General features: G+C 39.9%; 3 protein-coding genes across 5 annotated transcripts; 1 reads left to right on the forward strand and 2 right to left on the reverse strand.

Annotated features, from left to right (window-relative positions):
- Window positions 1-1,186: 1,186 nt before the first annotated feature.
- Window positions 1,187-10,326, forward strand: ddx43 (DEAD (Asp-Glu-Ala-Asp) box polypeptide 43). 3 transcript variants are annotated; one of them, XM_084562370.1, is made up of 17 exons: window positions 1,187-1,628; window positions 1,888-1,943; window positions 2,783-2,900; window positions 3,898-4,089; window positions 4,414-4,495; window positions 5,322-5,481; window positions 7,337-7,455; window positions 7,566-7,676; window positions 7,759-7,900; window positions 8,101-8,201; window positions 8,501-8,588; window positions 8,706-8,833; window positions 8,934-9,043; window positions 9,130-9,268; window positions 9,356-9,443; window positions 9,687-9,890; window positions 10,051-10,326. In XM_084562370.1, the coding sequence occupies exons 1-16, from the start codon at window positions 1,340-1,342 to the stop codon at window positions 9,873-9,875; spliced, it is 2,112 nt and encodes a 703-aa protein (XP_084418496.1). In that variant the 5' UTR covers window positions 1,187-1,339; the 3' UTR covers window positions 9,876-9,890; window positions 10,051-10,326. The 3 variants fall into 3 exon arrangements, with proteins under 3 accessions (XP_084418496.1, XP_084418497.1, XP_084418498.1); XM_084562371.1 differs by having other exon boundaries at window positions 10,054-10,326; XM_084562372.1 differs by lacking the exon at window positions 9,687-9,890.
- Window positions 10,327-11,045: 719 nt separating this feature from the next.
- Window positions 11,046-17,487, reverse strand: cgasa (cyclic GMP-AMP synthase a). Its single transcript, XM_084561104.1, has 5 exons — window positions 15,982-17,487; window positions 15,631-15,844; window positions 13,371-13,628; window positions 13,018-13,117; window positions 11,046-12,434 (listed from the first exon to the last, which is right to left on the reverse strand). The coding sequence occupies exons 1-5, from the start codon at window positions 17,122-17,124 to the stop codon at window positions 12,104-12,106; spliced, it is 2,046 nt and encodes a 681-aa protein (XP_084417230.1). The 5' UTR covers window positions 17,125-17,487; the 3' UTR covers window positions 11,046-12,103.
- eef1a1a (eukaryotic translation elongation factor 1 alpha 1a) lies at window positions 17,486-21,296 on the reverse strand. The gene is made up of 7 exons (XM_084561105.1): window positions 21,022-21,296; window positions 20,669-20,848; window positions 20,239-20,535; window positions 19,612-19,762; window positions 19,148-19,404; window positions 18,679-18,913; window positions 17,486-18,498 (listed from the first exon to the last, which is right to left on the reverse strand). The coding sequence occupies exons 1-7, from the start codon at window positions 21,163-21,165 to the stop codon at window positions 18,374-18,376; spliced, it is 1,389 nt and encodes a 462-aa protein (XP_084417231.1). The 5' UTR covers window positions 21,166-21,296; the 3' UTR covers window positions 17,486-18,373.
- Between the last annotated feature and the right edge of the window lie 1,507 nt (window positions 21,297-22,803).

The following is a 22,803-nucleotide window of genomic DNA, read 5'->3' on the forward strand; positions in this document are numbered from 1 at the left end:
ACTGGCATTGCTGTCCTGCTTGTAGATGGGTTGACTGGTCTTGAAGGAGAATTATGCACAACATTACGTCAGCCATCTTCTTCTTTTTTTTATTTTTTTGTCAGTCATTTCATTTGTAATCAGTCACCACAGTCTTAATGTATTTTAACGTGCTGTCCTTTATTCATCATTATTTCTTTTTGTTATATTCCCCTGGTGCATTGCTTAACAACTTAACATTTTGTAGTAAAATTTAACAAGTATTATTTTATAACAAATCACAACTGCTAACACGTGTATTGAGTTTGAAATACTAGGCCATGCAGAAGTTGTTCTAGCATGATGAGATGTTATCATTGTGAAATTCCTCTGATGAGTTTGAGGAGCCGGAAAATGTGACATGGTAGATTAGTTATATTGGAATAGATGTGTTGTAGTTATCAATTGAGTTTTGCGGCATATGAAAAGAAGCAAAGGAAAACGGTCTGTTACTTTGGAGCAAGACATCAAACACATAATGAATAACCTTAAAACCCCATCGACCCCCAACTAGTTGGGCAATTAGATGGATTCCACACGTAAAACATGCTTTTTTTGCAGTCTGTAAATTGCTTATGGGTGCCTTTCTCGCATATGAAAAATCTGTTACCTTTTCTTCACAGAGCTATAAAAGTCTAGTTTGCCTACAACATACTGTATAGTTGAAGTCATACTGCTCATTTTGGGTTGGGCATCCAGTTCACTTCAGTCATGTAGCTTTAGCCACCGACTTTATATGGCTTTGATGGCTAATAATCCAATTTCTCTTCTGCTTGAACAGTAATTTATTACACAACTGGCCTTAAAGCTTGATAATGTTAACATTGTTATTATATTATTTCTTTAAAATTAATTTATTAAAGTGCACATTATGTTCTCTGGATGAGAAATGCAAAAATAATTTTATTATTCATTAATAAAGTACGGATTAACTAAACTGATAAATTGTTTGTGTCTTTTGTTGTATTAAACATTTCATGTGTCAATAAAGTTGACATGGTCAGATTGCCCTTTAGGGACTGAGGGAGTTAGGAGTTTTTGAGTTTTTAAAATTACGGAATCTGTAGAAAGAAGGTGCTCTCTCATGCGGGTTGGTTTTTGGCACTTTTCGACCTTTTTTTTTTTTTTTTTGACACATTTCGACGTATTTCAAGTTTTAATTCATAACAATCGACCATTTTTTGCCAAAACCTTTTCCAAATGGTAATATACCAAAACCTAAAAAGTCCGATTTTTCAGACAGGAAGTAAAAGCAACACAGTCTTGATTGACGGCTTGATAGTTGGTGAAGGAGGTAGGTTGGTGAAGAGCCAAATTAAAAATGGACGATTGGGAAGATGAGTACAGTGAGGACGGCACAGCTATCGCAAAGCCTGCTCCAAAACTGACTCCAACTGAATGGAAATCTTCATCTGATGACCTTAAAAGAGAAAATGTATTTTTCGGGGTGAGAAATGGAAAAAAGTTTGGAGCCTCAAGGGAGTGGAGAGCTGATAGAGGTCAGAGAGATGGAGGCCCGGAAGGAAGACGGACATTTGTCGAAGAAAACTCGGGTTCCTCCACGCCTGTGACCATTACTGTGGAAAATGTTTCAGTTGGGAGGATAATAGGTATGTTTCTAACATTAAATTATGGATTTCATTCCCAGCGACTAACGTTATGAAGGACTCGGCAGAGTTAGCTAAACTGCACTTGACATTGCTGTTAGCGCGCTAGCTAGTTATGCTAAACCTGGAGATGTTAGCTTCTAACAGTTTGTTGGTTTCAGGTGTAGTCCTCCTGTAGTCCACCTTTACCAATTTCAGTAAGATGTTTAATCTATTAAGATCTTTAGATTTTGAGCCTAAATGTGTTTAATTCCGTCAAAAGGTCGTGGAGGAGCCAAAATTCGTGAACTTGAAGAGAGCAGCGGTGCGAGAATCAAGGCAAGTTGAAGACTGCTGGTGCTAAGCTAGTACACGATGTCCGCAAATAAATCGCTGATGTTGAGAACACATAAAGACAGTTTGCTTGAGTTTTTTCTCGTTTAATATTTATATTTTTTTTTTCTCATGTGGAGCTTGTACAAATGGTACAAACTTTGTACATCAGGATTCTTAAATAAAATCAAATGCATACTCCAAAATATAAATAAACCATTTATGTTTTTTATTGTAGTTGAAAAGACCTGGAAAGTTAAACATTTGGTTAATTACACTCATTAGACATCCCTGCACCAAATCTTTACTTCATGAGGGTTATGGTATTCAGCATTAGTTTAAAATGACTGAGAGAGCTGTTTTCATTTTGGAGGCTGTGATTTTTAGTACCGTTATAATGTATTGTACCAGTGCATGTTTCTATTATCTTGATCACCCTCTCCCCATTTAGTCAGTGAGTTTATGCTAAATATCAGAAAATTGTAACACCACCACAGACCACATGCTTCAAAAATAATCACACAGTTGAATTACTGCCTTTTTTTTTTGCCTTTTTTTTTTTTTTTTTTTTACACTGTTTCAACATAAAGTATTACAAAAGGAAGTTTGGTGCAGAACTGAATGCATTAGTTATCCCTAGTGTACCCAGTGAACTGGGAATTAAGTGTACATACAAGGTAATGATCACTGTATTTTTGTGTTTGAGAAAAGCTTGTCTGCTGCACTACTGCCTTTCATCCTTTATAAAACAAAGCGTTGGGATACAATGGATGCAGAACATCTAAACTATTATTTTTTTGTATTATTACGCTTGTCTTTATGGCCCCTGTGTAACTGTTTTCTAGATAAACAAAGGGGACTATGAAGGTGAAGTGCTCATCTTTGGTTCCTCTGCTGCTCAGGAGAAGGCCAAAGAGATGATTGAAGACTTGGTGGCAGGTGGCAGCTCTCAGTTCTACAATGGTACGAAATCAGTTTCGTCTTTTGAAAATGGTCATTTTTCTTTTAGTCCAGGCAGCAGAACAACTTTAATCCAGCAGTGTATGTTTGTGGATGCAGCTGAGTTGAATTGTAACACAAGTCTCCTACCAGTGATGTTGTAACATTTGACACTTAATTATGAGCACCATTTGCATCAATAAAGGTACCTAATTGCCCGTTTAATCAGGGGACTTTTTAACCAAATATTTTCCATCATTAACTGAATAACAAACTATTCATTCCTTCGTTCATTCATCTTCTGTAACTGCTTGTCCTGTGAAGGGTTGCGGGATGGTGGTTGGGGGGCCTATCCCAGCTGTCATCGGGCGAGAGGCGGGGTACACCCTGAACAGGTCGCTGGTCCATCGCAGACAAACTATTCAGTGGCATAAAATATGAGCCCTGTCCATCCCTTTGACAGGTTACACTGACACTGATCTACAGTTGGGGTTGCATGCACATCTAGACCACTTGTAAACCTGCCTCCCATCCAGTTGGTGGCAAGTGTGCATATTGCTTAGCTATTGTCAAACATTCAAAACCTTGTTGACGAGCTAGCCTGAGCCATGCATATTTGTTTATTGTAAAATGTCAAGCAGTTGAGTGATTCTGCGGCGGAAGGACTAGAAAATAATATTGGTAATGTTTGTCCACTAGTAGCAGCTAGCCATAGTATCTAATAGAATATAGCATTTTTACATATCTGCCTGTCAAAGTGACATTTTTACAAATGTTTGCAAGGCAAAAATCTAATAGACAGTCCCATTTTCTCTGGTAACAAATAATTCCACTGTATAAAATTCACACAGACCTTTTTATTTGGGGCATAATTTATGCCATATTAAAAGTAGATTGAAGCAAATGTGTCAGGTGAAGCAGGTTTTCCTATGAACTGTTTTCTTTATTGAGCTGATACTTGCTTACATTGCAGTTAATGAATTAAACTGAATATTCTGGAACATATTGATCTGCTTTTCAGGTCCTGGTAAAGGGCACAGCTATGAAAGAGGAAGAGAAGATCACACGAGGAGATATGATGGAGGAGTAAGGAATTGCTCTGTGTGGTCTGCTACAGAACTACAGACTGCACAGGATGTCCCAACTCGCCCATCCATAGACTGGAATGCCATCCGGGAGAACAAGGGAAAATATGAAGAGCTGAAGTGGCAAGGTGAGGGCTCATACAGTGTCATTAATGTTCATAAATTGCAGCTCACAGATACTGACAGTAATCTGGTTGGATATTGCCCTACTGCATCAGCGTCAAAGTTGTGACAATCTTTTAATAGTGTCATGGATGTTTGACCAATATTGATTAAATCATCTGGTCATTTTTACCTAAGAGGGTTGTGTATAGTTCACTGGATACAAATGGTAAATCAAATTATTATTATACCAGCAGAATTTGATGTTCTTTGACATGAAAGGAATGGGCCTCGTTAGTAGTTTTCAATTGTTTCTTTAATATTGGCATCTTTTTTTTTTTTTTTTTTAGACCTCCCACCCTTGAAGAAGAAGTTTTACACTGAGGCAGAGAGCGTTTCCATGCTCACAGCAGAGGAAGTCAGTGAATGGAGGTACATTTCAGAGTTTTCCCCTCTTATCACATCATTTTCTTCCATATTGGCAACAAAACACCTATAGAGTTCTCATAAAAAAAATTTTTTTATATATATATCTACCACCAACATTTTGTTCAGACAAGTAGGTGGCACCATTTATCCACCTCTTCATCTGCCATCTGAGCCGATCAGGTCTGCTCTTTTAGATATTATAAGCCTCCTTTTCTGGGGGTATTTTTCAGTATTTCTCCCTTGGTCTCTAAGTGTTCTGGTGGTTTCAGATTTTACATCTACCTCTGATCTATATGTCCACAGGACTCTTGGTCAATATCAGGTTTAGTTTGAGTTAATTTCTCATATTTTTATGTCGTGTACTTTGGGGCCAGAATGCATTTTCTAAGGACTGCTAGTATGCCACTGAACGCTTGATGTTGTTCTGCAGTCAAGACAGTAACCATTTAGATTTTGTTTTTCTGTGGTCAGTTTATCCAGATAATGGCTCTTCTGCATTCCTGTATTTGGAGTGCATTTCTCTTAAAATGTGTGCTTTTACTCTTGCATGCTCTGTCTCATTAAAGGCCACAAAGCTTGATAAATAAGGAAATATTTGTTGTCCAACTTGTAAAGAGAAGAAATAAAACCCAACCAATGAGGACATTGATGTATCGTGTTAGAGTATAACATAGTTTGGACCAAATGTGGTCTCTGGAAAAATAAGCCATAGCCAAACACATTGCATATTCATCTCTGTCTAACGTCGAACTGTGGTTTGGAATAAACCACTCTGCCTTTTCTACCTAGTTCTGTATGTTCTTGTTTGTGTTATATTTCCTTCTCACAGGAAGGAGAATAACAATGTCTTTGTGGATGATCTGAAGGAGGAAGGCAAGAAACGTCCAATTCCCAATCCCTGCCGCAACTTCTTGGAAGCATTCGAGCCTTATCCAGAGATCATGGAAAATATTGACAGAGTTGGCTTTGTCAAACCAACTCCCATCCAGGTATGGCTCTGGCATGTGTGAATAATGTGCTGGAATGTTTCTCAAGTATAGCTGATGTTTGTTTTAGTGTATGTTTGTAGGCTGTTTTGTGAAGCTAGCAAAAGCCAGCTCTCATTTTGAGATGATATGCTTCACAGCACCTGTGCAGTCGGACAATAGTACAGAGAGAAATTACCTCAAGAGGAATATACTCTTCATTTCTGTGTAAAAATGTTTTCTAAAACACCAAACATTGGAGCTGGTATTGGGCGTGTACCTGTAGTCACCTGTCCTGTTCATTGTATTCATTGCCATGGGCAGTCCTCGTCATTTCCAAAGACAAATATGAGGAAATACCTGCAGCAATACAATAAAGGCAGCCTTTACAGGAAATTCAGCTTGTATAAAATTCCAATAACCTATTTTTGTAGTCTCTCCAAAAAGCAGAAATGAAAGTTAAGTCTTTGGTAGTTGTGTAAACCCCATGTTAGATGACGTAGATCGTTTGGAACTAAGCAAAAAGATCTGTCTGTAGAAGGTGCACTATTAATAACTTTAAAAACTTCGAACACTAATGATTTATACTTTAAAAGACACGTGTTTATGTTGCCTTCTACTTTAATTACTTGTTTGTGGACACATTTACACACAAGCTTACTTTTTATTATCTTGCTTTCCATACTTAAAACTCTTAGATACAGCCCATTATTTTGCAATTACTGGCCCATAGGGCGTTTGATAAAAACGAAAGACTGATGCAATGCAGTCAAGCAGGTTTCTAGGAAGGCAGCGAAAAACAAAGAGCAAGTCACCGAGCCAGTCACATAAGAAAAGACAGACCACACTAAAAACCTTCACACAGGAGCTACAGAATGTTTTATTCTGATTATTATTTATAGCTTCCCATGAGAGAGATTGTTGGTAACTTCAGTCAGAAATGGAACAATGTCACTGCAAAATTTCAACTAGTTTGTTTCAAGAGGGAAATGAAACTGAATTTGTTTTCTCTCTCCCGCTCTTTCTCGCGCGCTCTTTCTCTCACTCTCTCTCATCATTTCATTTTCATTTCACCGTAAGTGTGTGTCACAATCTGATTAGTGTTGGTTTGTGGTTTCAAATAGCTGCAAAGCCAACTCTGTAATGCAGCTGGCACGTCTGTGCTGCCCTACCCTCTACACTCATCCACCCTGTCTATCTTGTGAATTCCTGCTGGTCTGATGTTGGACTATTATCTGTGCCAGCCTGTTCAGTAGATATACACTCACTTGCAAACTAATGCATTCAGTTCTGCAATAAATTGATATATTATAATGTTCAGTTTATGATGAAACAGTGTCAGAAAGGTGGTAATTCAACAGCCCTCAGTTAAAACCTTCATGAAGCTTAGATTTAGTGCAGGACTGTTATATTGGAATGCATTAGGTTTGACTTGTGTACCTAATGAACTGGCAAGTCAGTGTATTATTTGATTCAAGTAGCAATCTCAGAAGACGGATACAGATACTACAAAGATAAACAATGTAAGAATAAGATCAATTTTTTTGGAAGTTTAAGTAATCTTATACCTTATTTACTTCAATTTGAGTTATGGAATTTCAACAACAAAAAGTAAGAAGGCAACACTTGCAAGCTAACACAAATAGCTGTGTATGACACAAGTGTTAAAGTTTATATAACATTACTCTGAATGTGGTTTAAACAACAAAACTTATTATATATTCAGGATAATCTTGTCACCTGCTTAAATTTGTGTCCCAGTCTGTTTTTGCCTCAAATGATAACATTAATGGTTAATATGTTTCCAGTGGTGTGTGTGTAGTTGTAATCTTTTTGTCAGTATAAATATAGATGTCGATTTTCATCGTTTCTTCTCCAGAGTCAGGCATGGCCAGTGGTACTGAGCGGGGAGGATTTGATAGGCATTGCTCAAACAGGAACGGGGAAAACGCTGGCCTACCTACTGCCAGGATTCATCCACATGGACGGACAAGATGTGTGAGTATACAAGTAATGGCAGTTTTACATTTCTTTCAGAGATGGGGTACTTGGAATACTAATTGTTATTAACCTACCGTCCACACTTACTGTCCTCTCTTCCCTGATAGACCCAGAGCAGAGAGAGGGGGTCCAGGCATGCTGGTGCTGACTCCAACCAGAGAGCTGGCCCTGCAGATTGAAACTGAGTGCAATAAGTACCGCTACAAGGGCTACAACAGGTCATAGGTTATTAATGATGAGGTTATAAGCTGTCATTATTAAGACATGATCATGACTTGTTCCCTTTGCATCTTCTCTCAGTATCTGTATCTATGGTGGAGGCGACAGGAGAGGCCAGATCAAAATGGTGAAGGGCGGGGTGGACATAGTGATCGCTACACCAGGTCGACTGAATGATCTGCAGATGAATGAGCTCATCAATCTTCGCTCCATCACCTATTTGGTTAGCATGTGCCTTTACAATATTTTCTGCATTTCAAAAAACTCATCTAGTAGAACGACGTGCCTAAGAATATTTCTACACACTCTGTGCCATAACTCTTTCTGCAGGTCTTAGCAGAAAACGTAAAGGTTTCTCTCTGGTGTTCGTAGTTATTTAAGTGTTTTGAGTGTTTTAATAACACCTCTTATCATTGGGGAAAGGTGCTGGATGAAGCTGACCGTATGTTAGACATGGGCTTTGAACCCCAGATTATGAAGATTCTCTTAGACATCCGTCCAGACCGACAGACTGTGATGACCAGGTATAAACAATATACATGTATATTTGTCATCCCATTATTAAAGCTAGGTGCGCGACTTTGACACCCACATTTTCATCTGCTATCCAAGGCCTTGCCAAACAAATCCACTCAATGTTGATTAAGCTAATTTGCAGGCATTAGAGTCATTAGAAAGCAACGGAGGTCACGTTATGATTTGTTAAAGCAGTGTTTACTCTGAATGCCATTTTAATTATGCAGTATGTATGCTTCAGAGGTCTTCTACAAAATGTTTTAGAATGTACACTATTGTGCTCAGATTTTTAACTCTAATGTTACAGTGCCACATGGCCCACTGGTGTGAGGCGATTGGCCAAATCCTACCTCAGGAATCCCATGATGGTTTATGTGGGCACTCTGGATTTGGCGGTAAATAAAAATGAATGCATTAAATGAAGATAAGACCTGTTGTTATCTGACCACTGTGGCTACAATAGCTTTCTATTATTTATTCTTGGCATTTTTCTGTTTTTCAATTGCTCTCAGGCAGTTAACACCGTGGAACAAACGGTGCTGATTGTTAAAGAAGAGGAGAAAAAGTTCTACTTATTTGACTTCATCCGAAACATGCTGCCTGAGGATAAAGTCCTCATCTTTGTTGGCAAGAAACTTTTGTGAGCGTGGCATTGGTCACCGTCATATGGCTTGTATTAAAGGGAGAATATTCTACTCTAACAATTTCCTTTGCTTATGTGTCCGCGTCTTTGATGTCAGGGCTGATGACCTGTCCAGTGACATGTGTCTGCAGGGTCTGGCTGTGCAGAGTCTCCATGGTGACCGTGAACAGTGTGACCGTGAAGCTGCTCTCAAAGACTTTAAAGAGAGTATGTAATAGGAAGTAAAGGGTGCGTGTAGCCTACTGTCTAATACAAATAAAGACTAGAAAATATATTTTTATTTACTTTTACAGGTCGTGTTCGTATCCTGGTCGCCACAGACCTGGCATCTCGAGGTTTGGACGTCCTTGACATAACGCATGTCTTTAACTATGACTTTCCACGTAACATAGAGGAGTATGTCCATCGCGTGGGCCGCACCGGCCGAGCAGGGTATGTATATCTATTTAGCAACCTTTGCATTCTCCTGAGGTCATGAGATTCAGAGTCATTGCTAGTCTCTGGGTGTGTTTGTTTTAGACGTTCAGGTGCTGCTGTTACCCTGGTAACAAGAGAAGACTGGAGGAAGACCCCTGAGCTGATTCCCATCCTGGAGCGGGCAGGACAGGTTAGCAAACATGCTTTTCATATTGACATAAATATTTGTGACAGAAGTTTCATTCAAAATATAAGTGGGCAATATTGGGCTTTCACTGTCTATAGTTTATAATGTTATGCCAATAAGATTTTACTTATTAAAGGATATAGAGCACAATCAGAAGTGTTATTTGGAACCTAATCAAGCCAGAAGCATGTGGTTTTATTTGAATTATTAAGCATTAGTGTTGAATATCTAGAAATCCTGTTGCAGGAGGTCCCAAAGGAGCTGGTGCTTATGGCAGAGAGATATGAGAAGCACAAGAGGGAGAAGGAAATGTGCGATCCAAGGGGAGGAAGAGGAGGAAGAGGAGGAGGAGGAGGAGGAGGAGGAGGAGGAGGAGGGAGGAGATATGGTGGAGGGAGAGGTGGCAGGGACCAAGGCCAAATGTGGGGACTCTAATCCTCCACTGTCTTTGTGAGTCTACACAAGAAACTACCTTTCTATTCAGGTTTACAAAAGGACTCGTGCAAGTATATATGTAAAGCTAAGTTCATTAGACAACATAGAACATATTTTGCCTGGCATTTGATTGAATAATAATTTTGAAATACTGTCATTTTTTTTGTTTTCCCAGCAGGGTGGAACTGGATCTGAAACCACCCATGTTTGCATTTCATTTGAATGCACATTTCAGTTTTTCTGGAGTATTATCCATTATTATTTGGTGGTAGTTACCCCTCATTGTGAGGTCCCTTAAAGATGTTTACATGTTATATACAATCATTTTTTTCCTGTGTAAAACTCGTCAAATCTACTTCTGTTTATGATTCTGAATACCTTGTTATTTAATTTCTTGATTGTTGTATATTTTTTTGATTTGAACAGAAAGTAGTCTAATAAATTGTAATTTTAAAAAGAAATGACACCCAGTATATATCTTATTGGCTTGGTAATGTGACTGTGTGTCACTGTAATGATTAGAGTTTGCACCTCTACTTCATGAAAAATGGGGAAAATCTTCCTAGACGACTTCTAAGGTAAATATTGTTATAAATATAATTTTAAAAACTGGGAAAACGCAAATGTATTCAGTTCTTTAAAAAATGTTTTTTTTTTTTTCTACAGGTGCTGATTCCTTGTATCAGGTCTAAGAGCTTGTCTACCGTGCGTGAACAGGAAGTTAATTTTAGCCTGATGACCATGTAAGTTTATTATGCCTGGTTTTGACAACTGAATGCAGAAAATAAGTGAAAACATTCAGTCAATACTTCCGATAAGGAAGCTCAGTAAAATGGCAAAAAACATGCTATCAGGGCAGAATCCAGGTCAGCTGAACAACAGTCTTACTATTTACCAGAATTGTTTTGTGTTTTAGACTGTTTACTAGCATCCATTCATAGTTAACATTCTTACTGCTCTTTGCATTACATTGTTTTTAGACTTGCACTCCATGTTGCCATTTATTTTGTTTAATTTAACACAGTATGGAAACCAATTTGGATGATTGTTGTAGAAAAATTTCAGATTTATATAAACTTGCTGGCTCCAATGTATTCTAATATAAAGGTCCTGCACTAAATCTTCATAAAGGATATAGTATGTGGTTTGTAGTACTATTGAATTGTATTGTGTTGAACCGTCATGTTTCTATTATTTTTATAACCCAATCATTTTTAGGAAGTGGACTAGGCTAAATAATAAAAACACTTCAACTGTATTAATACACAAAACAGCACCACAAAGTACAGCCTCCAAAATTATCATACAGTTTAATTACCACCTTCCAAACACAGATTTAACTTAAACTGAACATTGTAACAGTCATAAAGGAAGATTAAGTGAAGAACTGTTATATTAGAAAGCATTTGTTTTCACTTGTCTCCCTAATGTTTTGGCAAGTGAGTGTAATTGTAAAGTGTCAGTACAAGAATCTTCCTGCAGTAGTTGTTGCAAGATGTTTTTCATTCTCGGCTGGAATGAACAGAGACCATGTTGAATTTATCTAGCTTTTCAAGTTTACTTTACACTTTACAAGCACAATGTTTCCATAATTACACTACAACACTCACTATCACATCCTACTCAGGCATATTCTTCAGTGCAAGGTCTGCATTTTAGAATACATTTAAATCATAGATTGTGTAAAGCTTACATGTGGTAGTATTTTTAGAGCTTTACCATGCAGTCTGAGGTGTGCCAGAGTAATATTTATTGACTTCTGTGTTAGCTTGAATGCATTAAGTAATGCACTTAATGAAATTTAGTATGAAAATAAGTGTCCATTAAAAAAGTAAAAAGGTATAATTATATTTGCCAATTAATCCAATATATCAGTATTAAACTTTGTATGAGTAATTTAAATATTAAACAATGTAATTAAGACTGAGATTCAATTTTAACATTAACTGGTGGTTATTAGTGGCAAATGATAATTTTCTAATGGTATTTCATGTCATTACAAAGAATTCAACAAACACATATGCAAAAGCCAAAATATGAGCAATGACAAACATTTCTTAATGTTTTAGTAAGGCTTAATTTGGTAAACAAACCAATTCAGTAGTTACAATGAACATAAATGGCATAAGTCCCATTCTAACAAATGTAGCTTAGTGTCTACTTAGGAGGCGTTTCAAACACAATGGTGATGGTAACATGACAAACATTTAATGAGTGTTGTCAAGTTGTTACTTAAAAATAGGAAAACCTTTTTCACGTTGCTCCTTGATACAGTTGGCTAGACTATTGCACATTTTCTCGGTACAACCAGAGAGCAGGTTCTGACTTGGGATGAAGAAGTTGCAGAGTAGTCTTTTTTGCAGGTACCCTTCAAAGTCTTTCAGGAGCAGCTGAAAACAGTAGCTTAGATTCAAGGCACTCCACTCGCTGTCTTTAGTCCTAGAACAACAGGCGTGTAAGAGTGCAGTCTTGGCATGGTAGGAGTAGAACTTGTCAAATGAAGAGTTCTTTTCCTTCAGCAGATGGAGGAGGTGCTTTAGGAGCTTCAAACAGTCTTTCCTATACGTAAAGACAAAATAAAAGACCAGTATAGAATCAAACATAAATAATAATAATATAGAGAAGATTATGATGAGCAGAAATACAATTATTCAAGGTTTCTTGGCAGTTCTGAATTCAGTTTACCCAAAAAGACATTAAGAAGCCAGTCTTGTTTTGCCTGCTGTAAATCTCATACTAGATTTTTATATTGGATTGTGGGATGTTTGAACTAAAAGTTTATCAGTGGTTCATGCACTGGCAGCAAGCACTGTGGTCATGACCCTGCATTGGCCTCGAAGCTCTTCATCTCACTACAGACAAGAGTTGAATTGAGTCAAAACTAAAAACCTGCTGAATTCTTATATTCACTGTACGTTAACTAAATGCACTAATCAGCTCAACCCGTTATTTCAGTCATCTGAGTCCAGGCCTAATAAATAATTGTTAAATATACTTGGGAAGTAATGGAAAAAATAAGCCATGTTGTGGCACCATGCCGAATTGAGTCATTTGATATGAATAAGGTCTTTACTTGGTGGTCCCTTCAAAAACCTTGGACTTGAACATTTTCACTTCAGGCATAAGTTTGTTAAAACCTAACCTGCAGCAAGATGCGCCATTTTTCTCACAGCACGTCTTCTCCGATCCATGATTTCTCAGAATGTCTTTCTCAACGTGAGAAAATGAAATCCGCCAAACATCTGTAAGTTAGGAGACATAACAGCCGTCAGCCAGTGGAACCATGAAAGGATAAAATGATTTTAAATTCAGGAACTCTGGGCCTGAGCTTGTCATAAAATTATCGACTCGAGAAATGTAATAGTATTAGGCAAGTGTTACAACTTGTGAGATTGCTGGTTTACGTGGTGTATTTGCTTGTACAGTACATGGCAAAATAAAAATCACTAGTGGGCTGGTAATTGTAGTCCGACTTGTTGAGGGAAATAGACTTACCTTTAGCAAGGACTCCATCCCTTACATCTGTACCCCGGCCTTCATATTTTGGTACAAGATAATATGGCTGCCATTTGTATTTTTGCTTTACTTTACTTCCGAGCCAGCTCTGTATTTGAAAGCCGTCTTTTGTAAAATCTGGCCAGCTTGATTTAACCATGAGACACAGAACAACATCAAGTGAAATGGTGACTGATTGTACTTGTGTGGTCAGAGTCACTGCAGGGCAGCCCTTTTTCTTCCTTGTCATCTGCCATTCTGAAAGAATAAATTAAACGCAAAATATTAATAGATAAACTAGTTCCGTCTGTGAAGGTTCTCAGCCATCCAGATTATGGTATACCCAAAAACGCTGAAAAAAGGGCAGCTGGAGTTGTAGAGTGTCTTGATGTTTCGCCACTTATGGGTCGTGGTCAATAATAAATTGTGGTAAATCAGTCTCCTCCAACGACAAGTAAGTACACTACCAGTCAAAAGTTTGGACACACCCTCTCATTTAATGGTTTTTCTTTATTTTCGTAACTGTTTACATTGTAGATTCTCACTAAAGACACCAAAAATATGAATGAACACATCGAATTATGTAGTAAACAAAAAAGTGTGAAATAACTCTAAATATGATCCATATTTTAGAATTAAGTAGCCACCTTTCCTTTGTTGGCAGCGCTGTTTCATGATGTAGTCACCTGAAATGGTTTTCACTTCACATGTGTGCCTTGTCAGGGTTCATTTGGGGAATTTCTTGCCTTCTCAATGGGGTTGGGACTATTAGTTGTGTAGAAGTCAGGTTGGTACACAGCTGACAGCCCTATTGGACAACTGTTAGAATTCATATTATGGCAAGAACCAATCAGCTAAGTGAAGCGAAATGATAGTCCATCATTACTTTAAGAACTGAAGGTCAGGCCAGAAAATTGCAAAAACTTGTCCCCAAGTGCAGTTTCAAAAACTATCACTATCAGAAAACTATCAAGTGCTACGACGAAACTGGCTCACGTGAGAACTGCCCCAGGAAAGGAAGACCAAGGGTCACCTCTGCTGCTGAGGATAAGTTAATCCGAGTCACCAGCCTCAGAAATCAGACCAATGCACAGATTTCCACTGGTCTGAGTCCAAATTTGAGATCTTTGGTTCCAACCGCTGTGTCTTTGTGCGATGCAGAAAAGGAACGGATGGTCTCTACATGCATGGTTCCAGCCGTGAAGCATGGAGGAAGAGGTGTGATGGTGTGGGGGTTCTTTGCTAGTGACACTTGGGGATTTATTCAAAATAGAAGGCATACTGAACCAGCATGGCTACCACAGCATCCTGCAGCGACGTGCTATCCCATCCGGTTTGCGTTTAGTTGGACCATCATTTATTCTTCAACAGGACAATGATCCCGAACACACCTCCAGGCTGTGTAAGGGCTATTTGACCAAGAAAGAGAGTGCTGCGCCAGATGACCTGGCCTCCACAGTCACCTGACCTAAACCCAGTCGAGATGGTTTGGGATGAGATGGACTGCAGAGTGAAGGCAAAAGGGCCAACAAGTGCTCAGCATCTCTGGGAACTCCTTCAAGACTGTTTGAAAACCATTTCAGGGGACTACCTCATGAAGCTCATCAAGAGAATTTCAAGAGTGTGCAAAGCAGTAATTAAAGCAAAAGGTGGCTATTTTGAAGAATCTAAAATCTGAATCATATTTAGTTATTTCACACTTTTTATTTACTACATAATTCCATATGCATTCTTTCATAGTTGTGATGCCTTTGGTGAGAATCTACAATGTAAATAAATGTGAAAATAAAGAAAAACCATTAAATGAGAGGATGTGTCCAAACTTTTGACTGGTAGTGTATCTGGCCGTTAACAGACACTAATCATGGGAGTTTCTGATGGATACCACCCACAGATGTGTCTGTTTAATCCCCAACTCCCCACCCGTGTTTTTGAACTGAAGAAGCTACTTGTAGAGTTTCTTCAAGATGTTTCACCACTTCACCTTTTTCTGGTGTTTATGGAGATGATCTAGATTCTATAGTTAAACCAAATATTGTATTATTGTCAGATGATGTCTTCAAAATGTTGTTGAACATTCATAAATATTCATTCATTTAACATGGGTAAAGGCTAAATAAACTGTATGTTGTCTGTAGCAAGTGTGACCACAATACAAATGATGTCAAAGTTGATACTTTGCCTCAAGTTCTAAAGTACAGCAGCAGGATAGTCGTTTCATTAGATGTGGTCATTTATGATTGATCATTTTGGTGCTTACCTTTCAATTCCTTGACAGATTTCTTCACTTCTTCCCTGAACTCCTCGAGCATTTTACTGCCAGACAAAATGTCGTTCTCTTGAAAATGTTTTAGGGCGTTCTCGCCACGTTTCAACGCCACTTTGTAAAAGGCACCGTCATCTCCAAATGGTTCAATGTTCACTCGTTCGACCGGAATGGGAAACATAACATCAAATTCATCAGGATTAGAAATCTGTATGCACAAAAACATCACGTTTAATACACCACAATTTATACAATTACAGAATTGTATCCTAGTAGATCAGTTTTTGTGCACCATTTATTGACCACTAAGCTTTTCTTCAACATGCTTGGACTAAAATAACTTACCTTTACATTTTCGTAGTAACTTCCAGTACGCAGTGGCGGTTGTACTTCTTTAAAGTGTTGCGAATGTTTTTTTAAATGTTCCATTATATTTTTTGTTATTTTGTTGACGACTTCAGATGCATATGATTTGTCTTTCCTCCTAATCTTCAGTTCATCCAAAGTGGTGTGAAGGCTAGAGTCTACTGCATCTCTGTCTTCCACCATGCCATTTGTAGTGTCCTCTGGTGTCTCAGCAGTTATTTTAGCTTTTGCGGTCTTTTCAGGAACCTTTGTGGTATCATTTGCCTGTGTCTTTATCTCCTCCACAACTGGTACTTTTCCTTTTGCCTTGCCACGACGTGCTCTTGCTTCATTGGTCTTTATAGGAGCTTTTTTAGTGTCCTCAACTGTCTCGGGTTTCATCTTGGTTGTCTCTTCTGTGAATTCGTCTGGAGAATTGTTTGCAGATATTTTAGCTTTCGTGGTCTTTTCAGGAGCCTTTGTAGTATCATTTGCCTGTGTCTTTATCTCCTCCACAACTGGTACTTTTCCGTTTACCTTGCCACGACGTGCTCTTGCTTCATTGGTCTTTATAGGAGCTTTTTTAGTGTCCTCAACTGTCTCTGGTTTCATCTTGGTTGTCTCTTCTGTGAATTCATCTGGTGAATTGTTTGCAGATATTTTAGCTTTTGTGGTCTTTTCATGACCCTTTGTGGCATCATTTGGCATCTGTGGCTTTATCTCCTCCATAAATGGTTCTTCCTGCATCTTTGCCTCCCCAGCCAATGCTTCTTTTACCTTTGCCTTGCCACCACCTGCTCTTTCTTTATTGGTCGTGATAGGAGCCTTTGTAGTGTCCTCAACTGTGTCTCGCTGCATCTTGGTTGTCTCTTCTTTTGGTGTCCGTTTCCTAACCGCATGCTTTTTTGCTTTTGGATTCTCTTCAGTGTGGTTTTCCTTTTCCATCGTCTTTGGTTTTGGTGTCTTTGAAGTTTCATTCTGTTTTTCTTCTGCAAAGTCTGTACATCTGGGAAGTAATGCTTCTTTAATTTCTCCAGGTCTATTTTTGCTCTTAGCACATTTTGTGTCCGGGCTCTTTGTCTTGCGTTGTCTCCCTCTACCAGTCATGGCGGTGAAGTAAGAGGAATGAAGCTGCACTGGCATTAATATACCCAAATGTATTTCCTGTTGTAGGATAGCACGCCTCTTCACTTTTAGTCAGACTGCCCTTGAGCTGTTCCAGCGTTTGAAGTTGAAAAAGCCTATGTTCAGTCAGGAAGTCCGTCTTGTAAACTTGTTCATTCACAGTGTGAGTCAGCATGTCTGTGATTACACAAGTTAGATTTTGCCACGTTCACAATCAGCCAATCATGTTGTTGCTAGCAAACTTGAAGACTGTCCACTCCTCTCTGCTGTCTGTTGCCATGTGAAATTACAGCAAATTCAATGGGAATCTAAATTAAGTTTCAGAATTATATTTAGACTTTTGTGCACATTTTCAGTCCCACAGTTAAGGAGTTCACAGTAATTATGGCATCTTATGATCTTTTTTCAGTTTATTTGAAAGTCATTACTAATAGCTTGTTTTATTTCTTTACCAATAGCTACATCTTGTGGACATAATGTGTATTGCAATTCTCTGATTCTCAGATCAGGCCTGCTAGTAATGGAAGGCATCTCATGCTTTGTCTCTTCTTTGAATCTCACACAAAATTGCAAAGACAACAGCACAACATTTTGGTTGAAATATGTTTAATGTTGCAAAGAGGCTCATGCCATCTTACAATAAGGTGCAGTAGCTTATGCCAATTTAAACATCTCTAGTGCAAGTGCGAAATTAGCAAATAGCCAATCAAAGTGCTTTGAGAATCAACGATTGGTCTACTCTGAGTCCCTGAAGAAGGACTAATTCGACCTTTAGTTTTAAGTGCTTTTTAAAGCTTAAACACAAATGTTCCACTACTCAACTACTCTGAAGAACATAGTTTTAACTTCTTGCCATGGGCTTCTACTAAGCACCATGTAGTTGCAAACAAACACTAAAAGCAGGACCACACGAACTATGTAAAGAGAACTGCACCCCAGAGAGCTAGAGAGGTGATGAATCACAATATCTGATTGTTCAAAGTCTCAGTTTCACAGAAATGTATTGCCATGAACCACATCATATTTTAAACTATCTTTTAGATATTACATTGTACTTGATGACAATCTAACCACTGAAATGGCGTCAAGAGTGCCGCCTCAAGGACTTAAGATCGAAATGTTTGTTTTTCCTTCGAATGCTTTTGCGATGCATTGTGATGATTAACCAGTCTTTAATTATTAAGCTGAAGCAGCCAATTGTAGGATGGAGGTGGATGACTGATGTCCTGCCATGGAAGACCTTGGGGTCGGCAGAGTAGCACAACATTCATTTGTTCCTCTGGGCCTTCTGGGCAGACTTGGTGACTTTACCTGTGGTGGAGACCTTCTTCTCCACACCCTTAATCACACCGACAGCCACAGTCTGGCGCATGTCACGCACAGCAAAACGACCTGCAAAATGGAGTAGAGAGAAACATATTAGGTCATTGTTCCAGCTAGAATTTGCTTTGTGGAGCTGCTGGAATCTCACAAGGCTTGTGAGATGATGAGCTATCATAGTCCATCTTACAGGCTTCAGGCTTTGCACCTCTGACTGTCCTGCTGAACTTCCGACAGATCATCTAAACTTACCCAGTGGAGGGTACTCAGAGAAGCTCTCCACACACATTGGCTTCCCAGGAATCATATCTACGATGGCAGCGTCTCCAGACTTTAGGGATTTGGGGTTGTCTTCCAGCTTTTTGCCAGAGCGGCGGTCAATCTTTTCCTTGAGCTCTGCAAACTTGCAGGCAATGTGAGCAGTGTGACAGTCCAGCACAGGAGCATAACCAGCACTGATCTGGCCAGGGTGATTGAGGATGATCACCTACAAAGGAAAGGGACAACATCGATGATCCAGTAAAATTCCTTCCTTTCTGTCTAACTCTCTGCTTGTTCGGTAGTTACTGTGGTCATCTAATTATGATATTAAGATTCAAAGACGGATTTATATTCATATAAATCTTTCTGATTCGCAACAAATTATTCTTTCAGGATAAAAACAGTTCTGGCATAAAACAGATCCGTTAACTTGAATGTATTTATTTCTATAGATATCTACCTGAGCAGTGAAGTTGGCAGCCTCCTGCGGCGGATCGTTCTTGCTGTCGCCAGCCACGTTGCCGCGGCGAATATCCTTGACGGACACATTCTTGACGTTAAAGCCCACGTTGTCTCCAGGCAGGGCTTCGGTCAGCGCTTCATGGTGCATCTCCACAGACTTCACCTCAGTGGTCACGTTAACGGGGGCAAACGTCACCACCATGCCAGGCTTTAATAAGCCAGTTTCCACACGACCTACAGGCACTGTTCCAATACCTGGAAAAGAGAACGTCAGTAGAGAACATTAAATGAAGGACATTAAACTAGTTCAAACTCCACTTTTTTGATTAGAGGCAAGGTTTTTTTTTTTTTTTGTTTGTTTTTTTAATTATGCTTTGGTATGAAAGTATGTCACAGTTACACTATCCATTATGCCCACTGTGTTTTAGATTGTGTCCATATCTTAATCAGTGCAAGACATGCCTCCTATCTTGTAGACATCTTGCAGGGGCAGACGTAGAGGTTTGTCTGTTGGGCGAGTAGGGGGCTGGATGGCATCCAGAGCCTCCAGTAGCGTGGTTCCTGATGCATTGCCTTCCTTCCTGCTGATCTTCCAGCCCTTGAACCATGTCATCTAGAAAGGAGAATAAGGCAAGACTTTGTCAATTTTTGTTAGAGTATTCCTCCTGCAAATTGGTTGACTTCAAAAGCGATAAAATGTACTTTTGCTCAGTTCAATGGGTTTTGTTGCTACTATCTCACAGTATGACCAGTAGTTTATGGCAGGTGCAGACTAGGGCTTTGCAGTGCTGTGTAATGTCCCTTCTAATGTATGTTTGTGATATATTCACACTCCATGTTACTGTTTACCATTATCTTGTAACTGTAGTTAAAGATATAAAATCTAACTTGACTAAAACCACATCAGGCTATTTCAAGGGAAGAGCTTCCTTAGGTTCTTTAACTAGTGTGATTATTTGAGTTGACCAGCAGTTACAACTGGTTAGCCTTTATCCTACATCTTCCCTTTCCTGGCAGCAGCCAAACAAATGTGTATTCAAATTTGTGGCTGTCACGACATGTTGTTGATATTTGCATTCTAGTACTTACATTGGGGCTGGGCTCAAGCATGTTATCTCCATTCCAGCCTGAAATGGGGACAAAGGCAACAGTGTCTGGATTGTAGCCAATCTTCTTGATGTAGGTGCTCACTTCCTTCACAATTTCCTCATAACGCTTCTGGCTGTAGTTCGGCTCGGTGGAGTCCATCTTGTTGATGCCAACGATGAGCTGCTTCACCCCGAGAGTGTAGGCCAGGAGGGCATGCTCGCGGGTCTGTCCATTCTTGGAAATACCTGCCTCGAACTCTCCCACACCAGCTGCCACAATCAGCACGGCACAGTCTGCCTGAAGATGTAGCAGGTTTAGCATTAATACAGAGAGTTTGACTGTTGCGCTTAAAAAAAAAAAAAATTAGGACTGGGAATTTGCTGAATGAGGCAGCAAATACAGGATGGCAGAGCATCCTCGTTTTACAGACCTGGGAGGTCCCAGTGATCATGTTCTTGATGAAGTCCCTATGACCCGGGGCGTCGATGATCGTCACGTAGTACTTGCTGGTTTCAAACTTCCAGAGTGAGATGTCGATGGTGATGCCACGCTCCCTTTCTGCCTTCAGCTTGTCTAACACCCAGGCGTACTTGAACGACCCCTTCCCCATCTGGGAAATAAATGATAAAGAGTGTTACAACAGTTTTCATTTATGTATTACAAGCAGCTCACATTGTCTTATATTATTACTGTATGTAGTAAGTATAACTATCTTGTGGTCAGAGGGGTAAGGGGATTCTCTTGATTCAAGAGACCATCTTCCTCTTGTCTGTATCGTCTTACCTCGGCAGCTTCCTTTTCGAACTTCTCGATGGTTCTCTTGTCAATGCCGCCGCACTTGTAGATGAGGTGGCCAGTGGTGGTGGACTTGCCGGAGTCCACATGGCCGATCACAACAATGTTGATGTGGAGTTTCTCCTTTCCCATGGTGACTTGAGCTGGATGAAGTCACGAGACTGTCCGCTAAAGCCAGGGTTAAGTTACAGTCAGTACAGATGAAACCAAAACCTGCCACGCATCAGTTATTGCTCGTGATTGACACAAATGCAGCACTATTGCAGCACTAAGGATAAAAACACTAGTATAGAGGGGGTGCCTTCCGAAGCGGCTGGCGCAGGAAGAAACTGAACGCACGTTAAAATCCTTGACTAGGATTTCTGTAGTCCGTCGGCTGTTTAGGAAGCTCTGTGTTTTGTCTGGTCAGACCGAGATGCGTTTAACTGAGCCTTAATGATGGTATCAATGGCCACTGATCCATCCACCCACACCCACCCTGCTCTCCTGCCCTCCCTGCACACGTCCGGCCAGCACGGCTGATATTTCACGGCACTGTCCTCTTTTCATGGTACAGCTTCACTTCCAGCCGGAATCCACCATTTTGTCAGGTCCAATCCACAGAGAGTGTAGCAGCCATTTCTCAGACACTGCAGTGCACTGCGAACAGGTCAGTGCAGGAGAGAGTATGAACTGTTGTTACCTCTGCAGGGCTGTTGTTATGGTGATGACCCTGCCTGAACACAGGGAATCAAACGTGCACTGCAAAGTTTTGTTTTAAACAACCAAAGTGATTGATTAAGTTGTGTCTGATGTCGTTTGCGGCAGCAGGTAGACCGGTCAGTGGCTTAATCCAACTATAGCATGGATCTCCACCATTGACTGTCCCCACATGATCTCTGCCAGGCTAGTTCAGGTGAACTCGGTGCTCTAGGAGCCATTTGCATGCCCGTCTTTAACTCACCCTTACATATAACGTCACAGCGGCTGCCGCAGTGCGCTTTAATCTACAAAACATGATAAATGCGTCGACGCCTGGAAATCGGCGCAGAAACGCGGCCAATCTAATGTTTGAAGGATTTAAGGGCAATGCCAACCCTCCGCCATGTTCTGTCATCTGCCCGCCAGGATGCGTATTAACTGCCAGCCGCTTGCCCTTTTTTCTGCATCACAACAATATTCCCAATGCACCGCCTGGAGACTGAGCGTCTAAACAACACGCTCAAGTCGCTCAACTCACAGCGTCAGAAATGAAACTCCATGCATTATTTTTTTTTCAAGCATTGCGTCGTACCTGAGAGCTGGCCGGTGTCAGGTCGGCTGAAGGACCGGAGAGGCTGAAGAGAGACGCTGATCCGGTTATGGCTCACAGGACAGGCGGGGGGGTGGCTGTTGCGTAATTGCGCGCACTCGCTGCTGCACAGCATCACAACGAGGGACCGAGCAAAGTTACCGTACACGAGTTTATCACAGGGCACAGCCACCGGAGAAGCACCCATTATCGGACACAGCCGTGTGAACATGCACTACTCTTATAACATCCTATTAATTAACTCTGGCCTTTATAGCATGACAAACGGACATAAACAAATAAGGCTCTGGTTTGTTATGGTTTTGCGTCCGATAGTTGGAGTAGGACATAAAATGTGATACTATGCATGCATTATTAATTCAGGTAGATTACATTAACGGAGTAGATGCTGTGATACTTAGGGTTTTCTCTGTAATGGTGTAATGGCTCCTGGATTTTCATCAAGGATAGTGTTTGGCCAAAAGGTTACCGTGAGTCAC

This window comes from Chelon labrosus (assembly GCF_963514085.1).
Source record: "Chelon labrosus genome assembly, chromosome: 15".
In the NCBI taxonomy this organism is placed as follows: domain Eukaryota; kingdom Metazoa; phylum Chordata; class Actinopteri; order Mugiliformes; family Mugilidae; genus Chelon; species Chelon labrosus.